The 15,852-nt window shown below is 36.2% G+C and overlaps 1 protein-coding gene across 2 annotated transcripts in view; it reads left to right on the top strand.

Moving 5' to 3' along the window:
* Window positions 1-14,479, top strand: part of DENND1B (DENN domain containing 1B) — a 261,965-nt gene extending 247,486 nt beyond the window's left edge. For both annotated transcript variants that reach the window (XM_043567911.1, XM_043567912.1), the window contains 3 exons: window positions 5,795-5,868; window positions 6,835-7,051; window positions 8,091-14,479. In XM_043567911.1, the coding sequence (XP_043423846.1) occupies window positions 5,795-5,868; window positions 6,835-7,051; window positions 8,091-8,627 (828 nt within the window). In that variant the 3' untranslated portion in view covers window positions 8,628-14,479. The remainder of the gene's footprint in view (window positions 1-5,794; window positions 5,869-6,834; window positions 7,052-8,090) is intronic.
* The last annotated feature ends 1,373 nt before the right edge of the window (window positions 14,480-15,852 follow it).

Below are 15,852 nucleotides of genomic sequence, written 5' to 3'. Positions count from 1 at the left end.
GTGAAGAGAAGGCTTTGTAGCATAAGTAGGAGTTTTTCCAGTAAAGACGAAGAGAGGGTTTTTTTTTTCTTTCCTTCATTTTTTTTTGTACCATGTCATCTCTTAATCACTTTATAATCATTCTTAAAAAAAAAAAATCTGTTCCCAGCTATAGGCCATATTATAAGTGTCTTGGTGCTTATTTCAGGAACTTGCAGATAATAATTTATGATGAAAGTGTTTATTGACCCTTGGAAACTTTCCTGTTATGCACTTCTTACTGTGAGATTTCTATCCAGGTCGGAAATAGATTTTTTCCTCTGAATCCATCTAATACACAAAATTCATTCCACCAGCATTTGCATCTGCTTATTATCATTCTAGTTAGAAAAATAAACATGCATACCTCTTCCCAAAAGTCAGTTGTATTAAGAAAAAGAGCATAGGGGCGCCTGGGTGGCTCTGTCGATTAAGCGTCCGACTTCAGCTCAGATCACGATCTCAGGGTCCGTGAGTTCGAGCCCCGCATCGGGCTCTGGGCTGATGGCTCAGAGCTTGGAGCCTGCTTCCGATTCTGTGTCTCCCTCTCTCTCTGCCCCTCCCCCGTTCATGCTCTGTCTCTGTCTCAAAAATAAATAAACGTTAAAAAAAAATTTTTTTAAAAGAAAAAGAGCATATATTTTACATTATAAATATATTTAGATTTTATTTTTATTTTGTGTATTGAGATTATTTTTCTCTTTCTTAGCCATTTATATTTCAGTTTCTGTCTAGTTTCATAGGCAGGTTTTCAATAATGATGTATCTGTGATTTATGAATCCAGGTAAAGATGTGCTGTTATTGGCTACATATTAGATCCTAAAGAATACGTAATATATTTTCTGCAGTCTAAGCTTATTTGCTACCTATTATCCATAAAAGCTTTCTATTTACAAAATTGTGACCGGGTCTTTTTGCCCAGTGTTGTATGTTCTGGGCATAGTGGAAAAAATCCTTTATTTCCCCCAAAAGTACAATCCCTGAGTCCCAGTCTACCAGAAACAGTAACATAGGGATAAACTGAGTTCATAAAAGCTCAGAAACTGATGATGCTTTTGCTAAATAAGCTGCCATTTTTCTCTATCTTGCATATGAATCAAACTGGAGCTTTTTTCTCCTTTTGTTTTTCTTTTGTGGGTGTGTGACCTTAACAAATTATGTAATTTGATGTCATCAAGCAGTTGACATATTCACTATGTGTCTGGACGTTGTCATTTCATATGCAGAGACTGCAGTCCCTACTGCTTGATACATAGTCAGCAACTGCTAATTAGAAGCTTATTTAAGACCGACAAACAGGGGCGCCTGGGTGGCTCAGTCCGACTTCGGCTCAGGTCATGATCTCACAGTCCGTGGGTTCGAGCCCCACGTCGGGCTATGTGCTGACAGCTCAGAGCCTGGAGCCTGTTTCAGATTCTGTGTCTCCCTCTCTCTCTGCCCCTCCCCTGTTCATGCTCTGTCTCTGTCTCAAGAATAAACATTAGAAAAAAAAATTAAAAGAAAAAACAAACAATTTGTAAGAAAGTGTACTCAGAATATGTGCAGTACAAAGCTTAACACTCACAGGAAAGAAAACATTAATCAGTTGTAATTCTAATTTTAACTAACTGTGTTGTGAAAATTCATCACAAGATACACCATTTAACGGCATCCCTATGTAGAAATTGAGAACTGTCACCTAGCTAGGACATATAAAACCAAATTCAAACGTATGAGTTTCACAAATATGTGAAGTAGCTTCATAAAAAAAAAGTTGTCATTAACAAAACAAACAAACAAAAACCGAGAATCTAGGCAGACGTAGATAGAATATAAAAGTAACTTGTGGGAGAAAATGAACAAGGGATTGGCAACACAGGAGAGAAAGACCTATCCTGTTCTCGATAAGTTGTATGAGCTTGGGCAAATTATGGAGCTTCTGTGGCGTACTTCTGAATTTATCATGGGTTTTATTAGACTCTGAGCTACTCAATGACAGAGACTCAGCCTAACTCAGCTCTGTATTCCCAGAACCTAGCCCTACTGTGTGTGTATATGAGAGTGCTTTGCAATGTACTCTACGAACTTAAATATTAAGCTATGTATTTATCTTATTTTGTAATAGTTCTTTCTCTTAGTTTTTTTTTTTTTTAGTTTACTTTTTGAGAGAGCGAGAGTGAGCAGAGGAGAGGCAGAGAGGGTGGGGAGGCGGGGGGAGAGAATCCCAAACAGGCTCCACACTGTCAATGCAGAGTCTGAAGCGGGGCTCAGACTCACAAACTGTGAGATCATGACCTCAACCAAAATCAAGAATTGGACACTTAACCAACTGAGCCACTCAGGTGCCCCATTTTGTATTAGTTCTTAAATAGTCAATATTTTTTTATTTTTTAAATAGCAGCATGAAGTCTCAGCTCCCTCATAGTTTTGTTTGGTTTTAGTTCTGATTTGTTTTGTTTTTCAGAAAGAATTGAATGCAAGGCCCCTAGCTGGCCTAATGTTAAGCCTATACGGAGGTCAGTGTTATAATGATGACTGATTTTTAGAAACAAAGAATTGTATTATATTTTGTGAGTTTTGGAGGGAGGGGAAAGAAATGTATTTTTCCTACAGAAATAATATTGTAAGTGGTAGTTGTGTTCCTAGGCCATTCCTCAAATTACTTTTCCTCATATACTTTAAACTTGTAGTCATAAAATGATATTATAGTTACAGGCCCCAAATACATAGCTAGTAACCAAACTTGTGGAGAAGCTCACTACACATTCTGAGCAGGGGCTACAAGAACATATTTCTCTATACATTCTTTCCTTTCTACTACTCTCAGCACTGGCATAGAGGAGGGAGACGAGTAGGGATCCACTCCTGAATTATGAATTCCAGAAATTTGCTTACTCTTTATGGCTGCAACAGAAGAAAACAGCTATCATGGGTGCCTGGGTAGCTTAGTCAGTTGAGCATCTGACTCTTGATTTTGGCTCCGTTTGTGATCCCAGGGTTATGGGATCGAGCCCCACATCCCACTCTGCGCTGAGCATGGAGCCACTTGAGATTTTCTCTCTCTCTTGATCTCCCTCTGCCTCTCTCCCCTGCTTGTGCTGTCTCTGTCTCTCTCTCTCAAAATTAAAAAGAAGGAGGAGGAGGAGGAGGAGGAGGAGGAGGAGGAGGAGGAAAAGAAGAAAACAATTATCTAGATTGGGAGATCAGAATTGGAAGACGGAAACTTCTCTGGTGATGTCATGGTTAAAGTCTCCGAATTTCAGTTTTGCTGCCATCCGTTCAAAAGGATGCTTTGCAGCCATGGACACCTCTAGCACTCAGACTCTGGCCATTTCCTGGGGTGCCTGCATGGCTCAGTCAGTTTAGCGTCCAACTTTGGCTCAGGCCATGATTTCATGGTTCATGAGTTCGAGCTCCACATCGGGCTCTGCTGACAGCTCAGAGCCTGGAGCCTGCTTCAGATTCTCTGTCTCCCTGTCTCTCTACTTCTCCCCTACTTATTCTCTCTCTCTCTCTCTCAAAATTAAACCTTTAAAAAAAAAACTTCTTTAAAAAAAATTAAATAAATAAATATATGCCATTTCCTACTTACAGAAACCAAAACTCTTACAGGAAGTGACTGATTCCAGGTCTGATGCAAAAAATGTATAAGTTGAAATGAGACATTATGTTGGGCCAAAAGCAAGAAGCTTACTAAAGAACCTCTGAGGTCACTTGTGTTTAAAGGACACAAGAGCCAACCTGAGTGGACTAACACTGGATCAAAGATAGGACCATTTAAAAAAACAAATTATTTCATTGTGGAAAGAACACTTAACATAATTCAAACATGTTAAAGTAAAGAAAAGCTTAGAAGAATTCTTGGATACCTTTCATACAGCTTCAACAATTATCAACGTGTGGTCAATCTTATTTCAGTGCCAGCTCCCCCCATGATCCCTCTCCACCACTGAATTATTGTGAAGTAAATACCCAATAGCACATCACACATCATTTAACCTGCAAGTATTCAAGCTATATCTCTAAACGTTAAGAGCCATTTTAAAAATGTAATCATGGTATAGTTTAATAATGGGACATCAAACATCAAGAAGAATCTACTGTGATAGGCTGTACCATATGAGGTACAAATGATGATGCCTTTTTAAAAACCCTCACAGCTCACTTTTAGAGATCATTAGGTATAAACTCATTACTCTGGAAATTGTTAAGCAAAAGAAAGAATCAAGGATTTATCCTACCTCTCCTGTACACATTGAATTTCAAAATAGTTAATAGGACAAAATTCTTGGTAGAATGCCAACAAGTAAAGATAGAAGAAATGCTTTTGAAAAGCATAATTTTGGAGCCCCTAATGCATAGTTAACTTGCCCAAGGATTATCATGGGATGCTAAAACCATCAAGTGAACAAAAATTCATAGTGGATGGTATCAGCCAACCTGAATCCTGGAGCCATTAATCAACCTTAGTGCCACCGAAAGTGAGACATCTTAACATTATGTGCCTCCTGGTCTGAATGATCTGCTGCAGTAAAAAAACACATCAACACCTATAACATGTTCTTGCCCAAAACAGAAAAACAAAAACCCAGCAACTGAATCTATCCAAGCTTCCAGATGTAACTGCCAGTTTACAGGAAGAGGATCAAATCACATGTCTAGGGACACAAATGGCATAAAGGGTGGAGAAAGTGGAACTGATAGTCTCTGAAGGAGACTTGACAGACACATCAACCAAATACAGTGTTAACCTTGTTGAGATTCTGGTCCAGATAAACAAACTAAAATATTTTGGGGGTGATAAGGGAATATGAAAATGGCCTGAGAATAGAGGATGTTAAAGAATAATTGTTAATTTTTATGGTATGATAATGATATTTTGGTTGTGTTTAAAGAGCACTTATCTGTTAAAGATACACAATGAAGTGTTTCCAGCTGAAATGATGGGTTGTCCAGCTTGGGTTCAAAGCCTTGCTATTCAGCAAATAACGTGCAGATCAGGCAGCACTAACTTCATCGGAGAGCCTATTAGAAATGCAGAAACTCTGGCCTCATCCTTAGAACCACTGTAGAGTCAGAATCTACATTTTCACCATGCATTTATATGCATACTCAGTTTGGAGGAGCATGGCTTTAAAATAATTGGAGAGATGGGATAAAAGAAAGAAGATTGGCAAATATTGAAGCTTATTGAAACTGGGGGATAAGTACATGGGGATATGAATGATTATAAGTCAAGTAGTTTTAAACCAGGGACTGACAGACCGGATCAGTGTGTGTGTGTGTGTGTGTGTGTGTGTGTGTGTGTGTGTGTCCAATCCAGTGATTTGTTCTTGTTTACTAGTTTGAGCTGTAAATGTTGACATAAATATTGCCTGATTCCCTCCCCTTATAACTGAACAGCTTGTCAAGTTGTTGGGTAATATTCAAAAACCTTTAATGCATATTTCTTTTGAAAGTGTTCTTGTCATGGGGCACCTGGATGCCTCAGTCAGTTAAGCGGTGGACTTCGGCTCAGGTCATGATCTTACATCTCATGGGTTTGAGGCCTGCATCAGGCTCTGTGTTGACAGCTCAGAGCCTGGAGCTTGCTTTGGATTCTGTGTCTCCCTCTCTCTGTGCCTCCCCCGCTCGCACTCTCTCTCTTTCTCTCTCAAAAAAATAAACATTAAAAATAAAATTTAAAAAAAGTCATACAATAAAAGTGTTCCTTGCCAAATAAAATTCTTCCTTTAAAATTTGTGAAAAAGACATTTAAACTACTAATGCCACTTTATTGTCAATTCCCCTCTCTAGGGACGCTTGAAAAGACCTCTTAAGAGCCTTGATAGTGCTCTGTATGATGACGACCATGACGAGAGAGCAAGCAAGTAAGTCGTGATGGATTTTAGAATCCTACTAAGTGTTGTGGCTGAAAGGCAAGAGTTCTAGGATTTCAAAAGATAGTTGAAAGAATGTACAGTCCTAGAGATCAGATTTTGCTGCCTTACGGTGTTCTTCAGCAAAAAGAGCCAGTTCTCAGTGGAGTCTCATGGGGGATGAATCTTGAAATGGGAAGAAAGATAGACTTGAAATATCTTATTCTTGGAAAACAATGATGCCTACAGGAATATCTGGAATAGTGTTAAAGGAGAGATAGAAGCCCACCCAAGTTAGGCTCTTACCCACCTAGTAAAGAGGGGCAGGTTAAATGGCAGGAACAGTGATAATAGTCAATTAAAATAAATTGAGTCACGGGAATAGGAGGGGTTTAAGTCCATGTTGATATCAGAAGGTGAAATTCTAATACAAAATGTTAAAAATAATTTTACTATAAATAAGGAAAATAATAATAGGTGTTTAATTTTTTTAAACAAGTTTGACATATGGGAATGACTCTTTTTTCTCTGTTAAGTGTATCTTTGTCTATATAAAGGAATATGCATTCTTCTCTAAAATAAATGAATAAATAAAGAGAAAACCACATACCAATATTGAGAGTTAACTTGGCTATAGCGAATCCTCCAAGTGTTCCGTCTACTATTTCTAAGGCTAATGTCCCAAATCCCACAGAATTAGACTGTGTGAAAAGCCCTGCTTCTGCTTCCAGATTAAGGACCCATAGCTATTTGTTTGTTTTTTCTTTGTGCACGTACTCAAAATTTCCCATATTTGAATTGGTATATACACATCTCTGTGAAGAATTTGACCACGAACCAGTTAGCCATTTTGCTGTTGTTCCACTGAAAAGCACTTTGGTTTTAAGACTCTCTCACTGCTTGAATGTAACCGGGGGAAGGTTCTCATATGCCGTGTGCGTGACTGTAACTACTAGGATGTGCTTCATTTTCCTCCAGGTTATCCTCTGAAGATGGAGAAGAAGCTTCTGCTGATTTTTATGAAAGCGATGACTCCGTTGAAGCAAGAGTAAAGACTCCTTACTCAGGTGAAATGGACCTACTAGGAGAGATCTTAGATACACTGAGCACACACAGCTCTGACCAAGGAAAGCTGGCAGCAGCGAAGAGCTTGGATTTCTTCAGATCAATGGATGATATTGATTACAAACCTACGGTCAGTTGATTTTTCAGCCTTAAAATCAAATGAAAACATACTTACCCTTTGCTATGAATTGCTTCATGTTATATATAGTCCTAGTTGGTCAAAGCGTTTAATCTCAAACAGGTAAGTAGTCAAATCTTCAAAAATATAAAATTTAACCACGAAAAATTCCAGTATTTTCCAATTTTGTGTCTGATTCTAGTGGTTATTGTCATTAATTGAAAAAAAATTTTATTTTGGGGTGCCTGGTGGCTCAGTAGGTTAAGTGTCAAACTTTGGCTCAGGTCATGATCTCACAGTTTGTGAGTTCAAGCCCCACATCAGGCTGTGTGCCGACAGCTCTGAGCTTGGAGCCTGCTTCGGATTCTGTGTCTCCCTTTCTCTCTGCCCCTCCTCTGCTCACACTCTGTCTGTCTGTCTCTTTCTCTCTCAAAAATAAACACCAAAGAATTTAAAAAGAAAAATCAAAAAAAGAAAAAATGTTCTTTTATCAAGCATAATAGTCTCTTACGATCTGATTTCATAGTTGTCTTTTTTGGGCACTGTTTTAGATCTGAAATGTTTCTACTTTTTTTTCTATATTTCTTGGATCTTCAAAAAAGTGTTTAATAAATGTATCAATTCAAGTAATTTTTTTATTATATTACTTTAAAAATGAGCAGTGTTTTAAACAAATTGAACTGAATGTTTTAAAAAACAAGAGATGGAAGTATGAATGATGGCAACCATGTTGTGACTGTAAGTAATTCCAGAACTTGGCATTGACTATACGAGGTAGCTGGTCTGTTTGGGTTCTTTGGCGGGAGGGGACTTGGCAAGTTCTTTTTATTTAATTTTTCATCTTTATTGACATATATTTATATATTTTCTTGTTAATAGAGCCATTTGCAGGTGTTCAGAATTCACTATTGATGCTATATTTCTTCTGCGAGGAACTTCAAGTTCCCAGCCATGAAAGATACTAATATTTATTTCAAACTGGAAAATAATTTGCTGAAGTAATACTATAGACTCATTAAAATTTTTCTGAATTTGTGGTTTCTGCTTTCAGAATAAATCCAATGCACCTAGTGAGAATAATCTGACCCTACTTTGCAGTGGTTCTGGTGACCAAGTAGAGTGGCATCTCGGGCAAGATGATAGTGCCCTTCATGGCAAACACCTTCCTCCATCTCCCCGGAAGCGAGTTCCCTCTAGTGGTTGGACAGATTCTCTGTTTATCCTGAAAGAGGAAAACAATGAAAAACACCTCAGTGTTGACAATGTGAGGGGGCCCGCGGTCACAGAAAAGGCAGCTTCTGCTTCAGAACTAGATTTCCAGTTAGCTTCGCCTGAAGTTTCCGAAGATGAAAAGTGTAAAACAGAAAGGAAGGAAACACTAAGCCAGATTTCAGATGATCTGCTTATACCCAGCCTTGGGCGACATTCATCTACTTTTGTCCCTTGGGAGAAAGAAGGGAAAGAAGCCAAAGAGACTTCAGAAGATAGTGGACTGCTTCATGAAGTGGTGTCGTTATGTCACATAACATCTGCCTTCCAGCAAGACTTAAACATTTCAGAGGAAAACACAAGTGGAAACCAAACTTAAATCAACAGTTAAGAGTCACGTGCATCTAAGCTTCTATGGAGACATTTTAGGATTCCATGTAATCTCTATAGTAAACAGAATTATATGTAGGAATGACAGTTGTTGGACTGTCTAAAAAATTATTGTTCATTTGGAGCATACATTTTTCCCACTCATTCATCTCGTGAGTGTGATTATATATTGATTGATTTTTTTTTAATGTAAAGCTAATTCTCCTACTGTGCTCTTAAATCAGGTACTAGTTTGTATGTATGTTGGAAGTATATGTTGAACATATGATTTCCCAGTATTTGGTGCTTAATGCCATTCATTTATGTAAACTAAGTATGCATATATAACCCTTGCACATAACCAGTAGCTACTATTCTAATCTGGTTGAGCATGAACTGATCAGGATATCAAAACTTCTCAAAACTAGCCTGAAACTACTGACACTGTTGACCCACTAACTGCCTTAATCTTAAGCCTATATTTAGCGTACTTTAATAATTTATGGAATTACCTGTAAATTTTGAAGGATAAGTTATAAGTGTTCTGCAGAGCAATAATGCCTTTTTCTATTCATTGAATCAAGGACAAAATTAATTTTTCAAAGTTAAAAAGCTCTCTTGTGGACACTGCAGCCATGTTTTCCAAAACATATAAAGGTACACATTTACCTTTCACTCAGTGAAATATATGAAGTGCTGAATTACAATGTGAAATTGATGACTTCTGTTTACAAATGAGACACTTTAAATTTTTTTCCCAGTCTCTCTGTATGCCTTTGCTATCTAGGAATCCAGTCCCAGAAAGCCAAACATAACATGAACTATCCTGATAAAGAAATATTCCTATCTTTTTTTTTTCTTAACTAATAATTCTACATCAAATATTTTTATCATCTCAAATTTACTTTTTAAAATAATCGACTTTATAGCTTAGAAGTTTTTGATTTATAGACAAATTATGAAGAAAGTACAGAGAGTTCCCATATAACCCTATACACAATTTCCCCTATTATTAATATCTTACATTGGTATGGTACATTTGCCACAATCAGTGAACCAATATCGATAGTCCATGCTTTATTCAGATTTCCTTAGTTTTTCCCTAATGTCTTTTTTGTGTTCTAGAATCCCATCCAAGATACCACATTACATTTGGTTGTCATGTGTCTTTAGATGCCTCTTGGCTGTGACATTTTCTCCGACTTTCCTTGTTGCTGATGACCTTGACAGTTTTGAAGAGTACTGATCTGGTCCGATAAATTGTAAAATGTCCCTCTAATAGAATTTGTCTGCTATTTTCCTCATGACTACACTGTGATTACGGGTTTGGGGGAGGAAGATTCCAGAAGTGAAGTGTCACTTTCATTACATCATATACAAGGTACATAATGTCAGCATGATTTATCGTGAATGTTCATGTTGACTTTGATAGCCTAGCTTAGGTGGTGTGTGTTAGATTTCTCCACTACACTTTCTCCCCTCCCTTCCTATATGGTAGTGTTTGTTTGGAAGGAAGTCACTGTGTATAGCCCACTCTTAAGGAGTAGAGCTTATGCTTCCTCTCCCAGAGGGTGGAGTAGCTACATAAATTATTTGGAATTCTTCTGCGTAGGAGATTTGTCTCTTCTCCTTCAAATTCACTGTTAAATGTTGAAATTCATCTCACAAGGAATCATGCATTGACTGCTTCATGATAAGCTAGTTTGTCAGGAAAAAAAATCAGGAAAAAAAACCAGTGATGTTATGGTTAATTTGGTATTTGTGTATTCAGTATACACTCTGTACATCCCCAATCATGATTAGTTTTAAAAAATTGTCACTTTAGAAAAGATGTTTGAGAAACCATTCAAGAACCTCATCAGGACTGTACCCTAGAACATTTGCTGAAAGAATTTACTTGCGAGTTAAAAAAGGAATCTTGGAAGGGGTGTTGTTAAAAACATTGCTTAAAAATGATTATTCAGGTCAGTCTTTAAATAATTTAAAGAATTGACCAAGTTTTTTTCTTTTTACAACTACATCCCAAAATCTTAAGTGGATATGTTTTACTGAGGACAATTATTCATTCATGTTTCTAAAGGAAGACAAGTCTTATTTTCCTTATAAGGATGGACTCAGTATACATTAAGGAAAAAAGTGTTTAATCCTTATTAAGACAAAAGCAAGACTCAAGGTTCTTGTCAAATTTTGCCTTTATATACTCATTACAAAATTCCGTTTTACTTTGTTGAAGCGTATAGTAAAAGAAGTCAACTTATCAGAAGAGCTATTTTAAATGAGAAGGAAAAAAAGGTCATTCTGGTTGTGAATCTGCTTGGCAAATATTTCTTCATAATTTTTGAAAAGAAAAAGCCTTTTTTAACACGACTGTTCAAATGAGGCATGGGAATGGGAATATTGTGAGTGTTAGCATAGGTAAAGCTGGGGTTTTAGTCCATTTGCTTAATAGACATCATGGCTTCAGAAATGTAAGTTCTTCTGTCGTCGAGTCCCCTCATGAGATGTTTGACTACAAAACTGTGTTGTGAGGGTATTTAGCCACTCACAAGCAAGTTTGCATGAAGGTATTTTAAACTGGATTTGTGCCTTATTTTAACATGCAAAGTCAGCTTTTATATTCTGTGTTAAAAAAAAAACAACAACAGCAAAAACAAAATCTGTACATGTTGTTCTTGGAAAGAATCCAAAAGACTAGTATCCAAGAGACTACTAATCTGAAAGTATTAGTATTTCAAATCACTAATATTTTGAGTATTCAAAGTCTTCTCTTAAACTAGACTTCCCAGTGCTGCGGTGGATGTAGGGAGAGTGAAGTGAAGTGAAGATGAATTCTGAAATAAACAAAAGTATTATCTTATTTTCTGCTATGCTTATATTTTCTATTATAACTAAATGAAATATTTGTGAACTTCCCTGCTATTTGAATTTTTTTTTCCAAGCTACATCTGTTCCACAACAGAGTTGTATAAATGAGTAGGACGTTTGGCTTTGGTAAATAGTCTTTCATATGGCCTCTAAACCATCATAATTCTCCCTGAATCCCACCATGGCTTTTATCCTCTTTGCCCTTAAATATTGCATTTGTGGTGTTGCAGGAGGGGATGGAAGAGTAGTGTGTGAATTTAGAAGCTGTCGTTTTGTTAAGTCAGTATGTTGTTAAGTGGCAGATTTTGATGGTTACCCACTTTAGCATATTTTAGAAAGGCACCAAAATATAGCAGGATTATTTTCCTGATTAAAAATGGATAACTCATCACTTAGGAAGTATTTATTGACTTTTATCAGTCGTATGCAAGGTACAGTATCTGAGGATTTTAGGAAATAAAATAATTAACCTAGTCTCTGCTCTGAAGGAACCAATTAAAACATTTGAATTTAAAAGGAAAAGAAATTATAAATCTCATTAATAATAATAATAATAATAATAATAATAATAATATATTTTGCTTAGAAGTTATTAGCCCAAGATTCTAACATCAAAAAAAGTCTTTTAAGGCTGCTTAATCAGAAAGTGCTCTAAGTACAGAACCACAGTACTATTTCCAATTTCATTAACTTTATTATTATAATGAAGTATAATAATGCTGCTATTTTAAGATATCTATTTCTAAAGGACAGACTTAGAGGCTCTTAGAAACTAAATGTCCTTGTTTATCTGATTGTCTGTCACCACTATGCTCAATCCTTTCACCAGGCAGCACAGGGCTCTATAATGGAATGATGCTTCTTTGCAATACTGAGGGCCACTTTACTTAACCTTAGGGCTAACTGAGGGTGTGGGTGCATGTTGATAGAAACTAATTTTTACTGTCTTTATCTTGATAATAGCATTCTCTAGAAACGGTCTCTGCTGTCCCTGCCTCTTAAATTAAAACTGTGTCAGTGCTGTTGTTAGGATTCTGTGCTAAGATCCTGATGGTAGAATTCAGGAATGTTCATGAATTAGTTGTTTCTTAAATAGTGTGAAATAGACTCATGATCAAGAGGAGAAAACTGTGAATGTTCTCATAATCAGCACTAGATCTCCCTTCTCATGCAGAAAATCTGGATTTTCAGGAAAAGATTATTTTCATGAATAAATTTTCTAATGCAAATGCCATTTTGTTTAGCGGAACAGACCCTGATTCTGGGTAGATATTTGTAAATGAGAATGTAAGTTTCAGAAAGTAAAACGAATACCCAAATCTCATCCCCCAAAGCACTTCTTATAAGGAAATAGCTTTCACAGAGTCTCTGTCAGTACTCACATCTTTCCTGTGTCGCGCCCAGTACTTTGTTCATGTCTGTTTCTTAAAGCTTACTTAAGAGGCAGAATTGTTTTTGAGCAAACCGCTTCGCATTTTCATTTGGTCATGATAGGGAATTATGTGTATTTAGAAAGATGCACATTTTATTTTGAAAATAATAGGATTTTGTGCAATATTTTTCCTGCATAATTTAGTTTATATAAATATGCACATCTGCTTTTCTAGCAGATGCCTTAAGGTCATGTTTTTCAGTATTTGTGTAAAATTGTATGTAGCAATGTTCTATGTGATTTTAGGAAAAAAAATCCTTTATATTGTTGGCAGGAGAAATGTTTTTGTTTATTTAAAGTAATTATGGATATTGCATTATTGTATCATAACTAACTGCCTCAGCAACAATAAATATGCAATAAGGAAATCCTGAACCTTAGGTTAGTATTGACAATACTATTACTTTAAAAGAAATGTATATAGTGCAAAATGCTGATTTTACATGTGTACATGTAACAGATATTCAGTTCTACCACATAAATCTAAATGGCATTTGTATGGTGATGACCACATATGTAGATTGTAATATCCTTTGTGATGAATCTTTGGTAAGATTTATAAAGGGCATTGCCAATACTCCTTGACTGTCTATAAATTAAGTTAATTTTTGTATGATGTACAGTTTGTTTAACCTTAGAGCTTCTATAGATTTCTACTTTTATTATACTTGAACGAGGCAGGAAAGCACTGTGGAATATCTGTAGCTCTGGATGCGATCTGCAAACATACCAAAAAATTAAACAAGGTACTGAACAGCAATATTAGCTGGATGCTTTCTATCCAGAAAGCTGTGTTTTTTTTTCAAACCATCCTTTAATTAAGTAATTTAAAACATGCAATCTTTTATCTTAAAAGATTGCAAAGTCACAAATGATTACCTCTTTGATATGATAAATGTCCAGGTCTCTTTTGTCTCTGTGTTATTTCACTTCTCAGATGAGAGCCTTAATGAGGTACCTTAACAAATCCACCCTCTGGTTGGTTATGTGATGTTTAGGAAAGGACAGAATTAGAACCCTGTGCATGCTAAATGCACCACAGGCATCAAGTATAACTTCCATGTGGTAATTTTGAGAACCATCTAATGATCATATACCAAAAACAAGACTTCTTGACTCTGTTACGATTTAGTACTTACAGCAATGCCTAAAACAGCAAGCAAGTATGAACTGCATGAAGTCCACAACTTAATATGCATAAAGGTTTTTTTTTTTCTATAAAAGGTACATGAGGGGTTCAAAATGGAGCTTTTCCAAAGGTTATTTCTTTTGCTTTAAATGACTAACTGTTTAAAAGTACTGAACATCTTGAGCTTTTTTGCTAGACATGGTGACAGATATCTGTAAAAACCTACCCAGCATTGAGATTTGTTTCAGTGTTCTTGCATCCTTGAGGCTACAGTATAAATCATCTCTAAAGTTGACTACTATTGGGAGGACATTGTGCATAAAAGTGTTGTTTGGGGATTTTTAAAAAAATATGCAAACGCAAATATTGGATGAACTACATACTACCATAAAGTGCCCAACAATGCAGTTATGAAATAAAATTGGTCATAATTAAACTTTTGCATGGGGGTGACTCTTCTTTTATAATTAGCCAGTTATTCCCTCGGTGTTCTAGGTGACCTGCTGTCGGACCCAACTGTCTTCATCCCTGAGCTTTGTAACTGTTGCAGTGTAACTTCAAGCCTGAATCTTTCTGACAGGTCTGTTCGAGAGGTATCCATTCCTTCATGTATGGTCAACTAATTATATTCAGTTCTAAAATCATAGAATAGGTAAGTAGAATGTCACCAAATGTACCGGAGCAGGACCATCCAAGCCAAACGACTGTATTTATTGACTTTCGTTTACAAGTCGAGGACAGAGGTGAAATACAGTAAAGTATATGAACAATGCTCTAGAGACTGGAAGGGTGAATGTCTCATCCAAGAGCTATGATAGTTGCACCTAGGGCAAAAGTCAAATTCCTACTGAAATGAACATGAAATTTCCCTTCAGTTGCAGAATTTTGGGGGGTAATATGCTGAGATTGTCTTGTTTCCATAGAAGCAGCTATGGTCTGACAACAAGAAAAGAGATATTATCCTTGTACACGTAAAGTTTAGCTAACTTTTATTGATTTAAAAAAAAAGTTAACTTTTTAAAAATCAAAGTATAGTTGACATGTAATGTTATATTAGTTTCAGGTATATATTGATTTGGATTTTTTACATTTTGCCTACCACATTCACAAGGGTTAGTTTCAATACCTCTCAGTGTCTGTGTATGAGAGATGGTCATATCTTTATTTTATTAATGCAGAAACAAAAAACACAATTTCCTTATGTATAAGTGAAAGAAAATATCCTCTTTGGAGTATTATTATGTAGTGAGTCTGAGAATTTTCTTGCCTAGAAGTAACAGAATGAGTTACAGCACACATAAAAAATTTGCACATACATGAAAAATATAGTATGAATAGCATAAAAATAAAATAGTGTACTGTGGATGTTTCCAGGTGAATTAAAACCTTCCCCCAAGTTCTGCCATTGATTTGAGTCTGTTACTTAATTTCCCTGAAGCTTTCCATCTCTTTATTTAAAATAGAAGTTATCTGTTCTTAGAATGAATTATTACTGAGAAACTGTTGTGTAGATGTTTGAACTCATGGTATTTTGGAGTATGAAACTGTAACATAAAGCTATATGAATCTTATATTTATCTAATCCGGTAGCTCTCAAACCTAGCTTTTTATTAGAACTAGCTGCACAACTTTAAAAAGAAGAAAAAAAGAAAGCACCTAGACCGTGCCCTTAAGAGTTGCTGGAGTAGATACTGTAATTACTCCCATGTAGACCTGAAGAAACTGAGGAATAAAATAGATTGGTAATATACTTAATGCCCCATACCAACAAATGACCAAGCTGGGGTATGAACCTGACAGTTTGGTTTC

The sequence above is a fragment of the Prionailurus bengalensis genome, chromosome E4 (genome assembly GCF_016509475.1).
Source record: "Prionailurus bengalensis isolate Pbe53 chromosome E4, Fcat_Pben_1.1_paternal_pri, whole genome shotgun sequence".
Taxonomy (NCBI): Eukaryota; Metazoa; Chordata; class Mammalia; order Carnivora; family Felidae; genus Prionailurus; species Prionailurus bengalensis.
The sequence above is the reverse complement of the archived record's forward strand: the minus strand, read 5'-3'. Positions and strand labels throughout refer to the sequence as shown.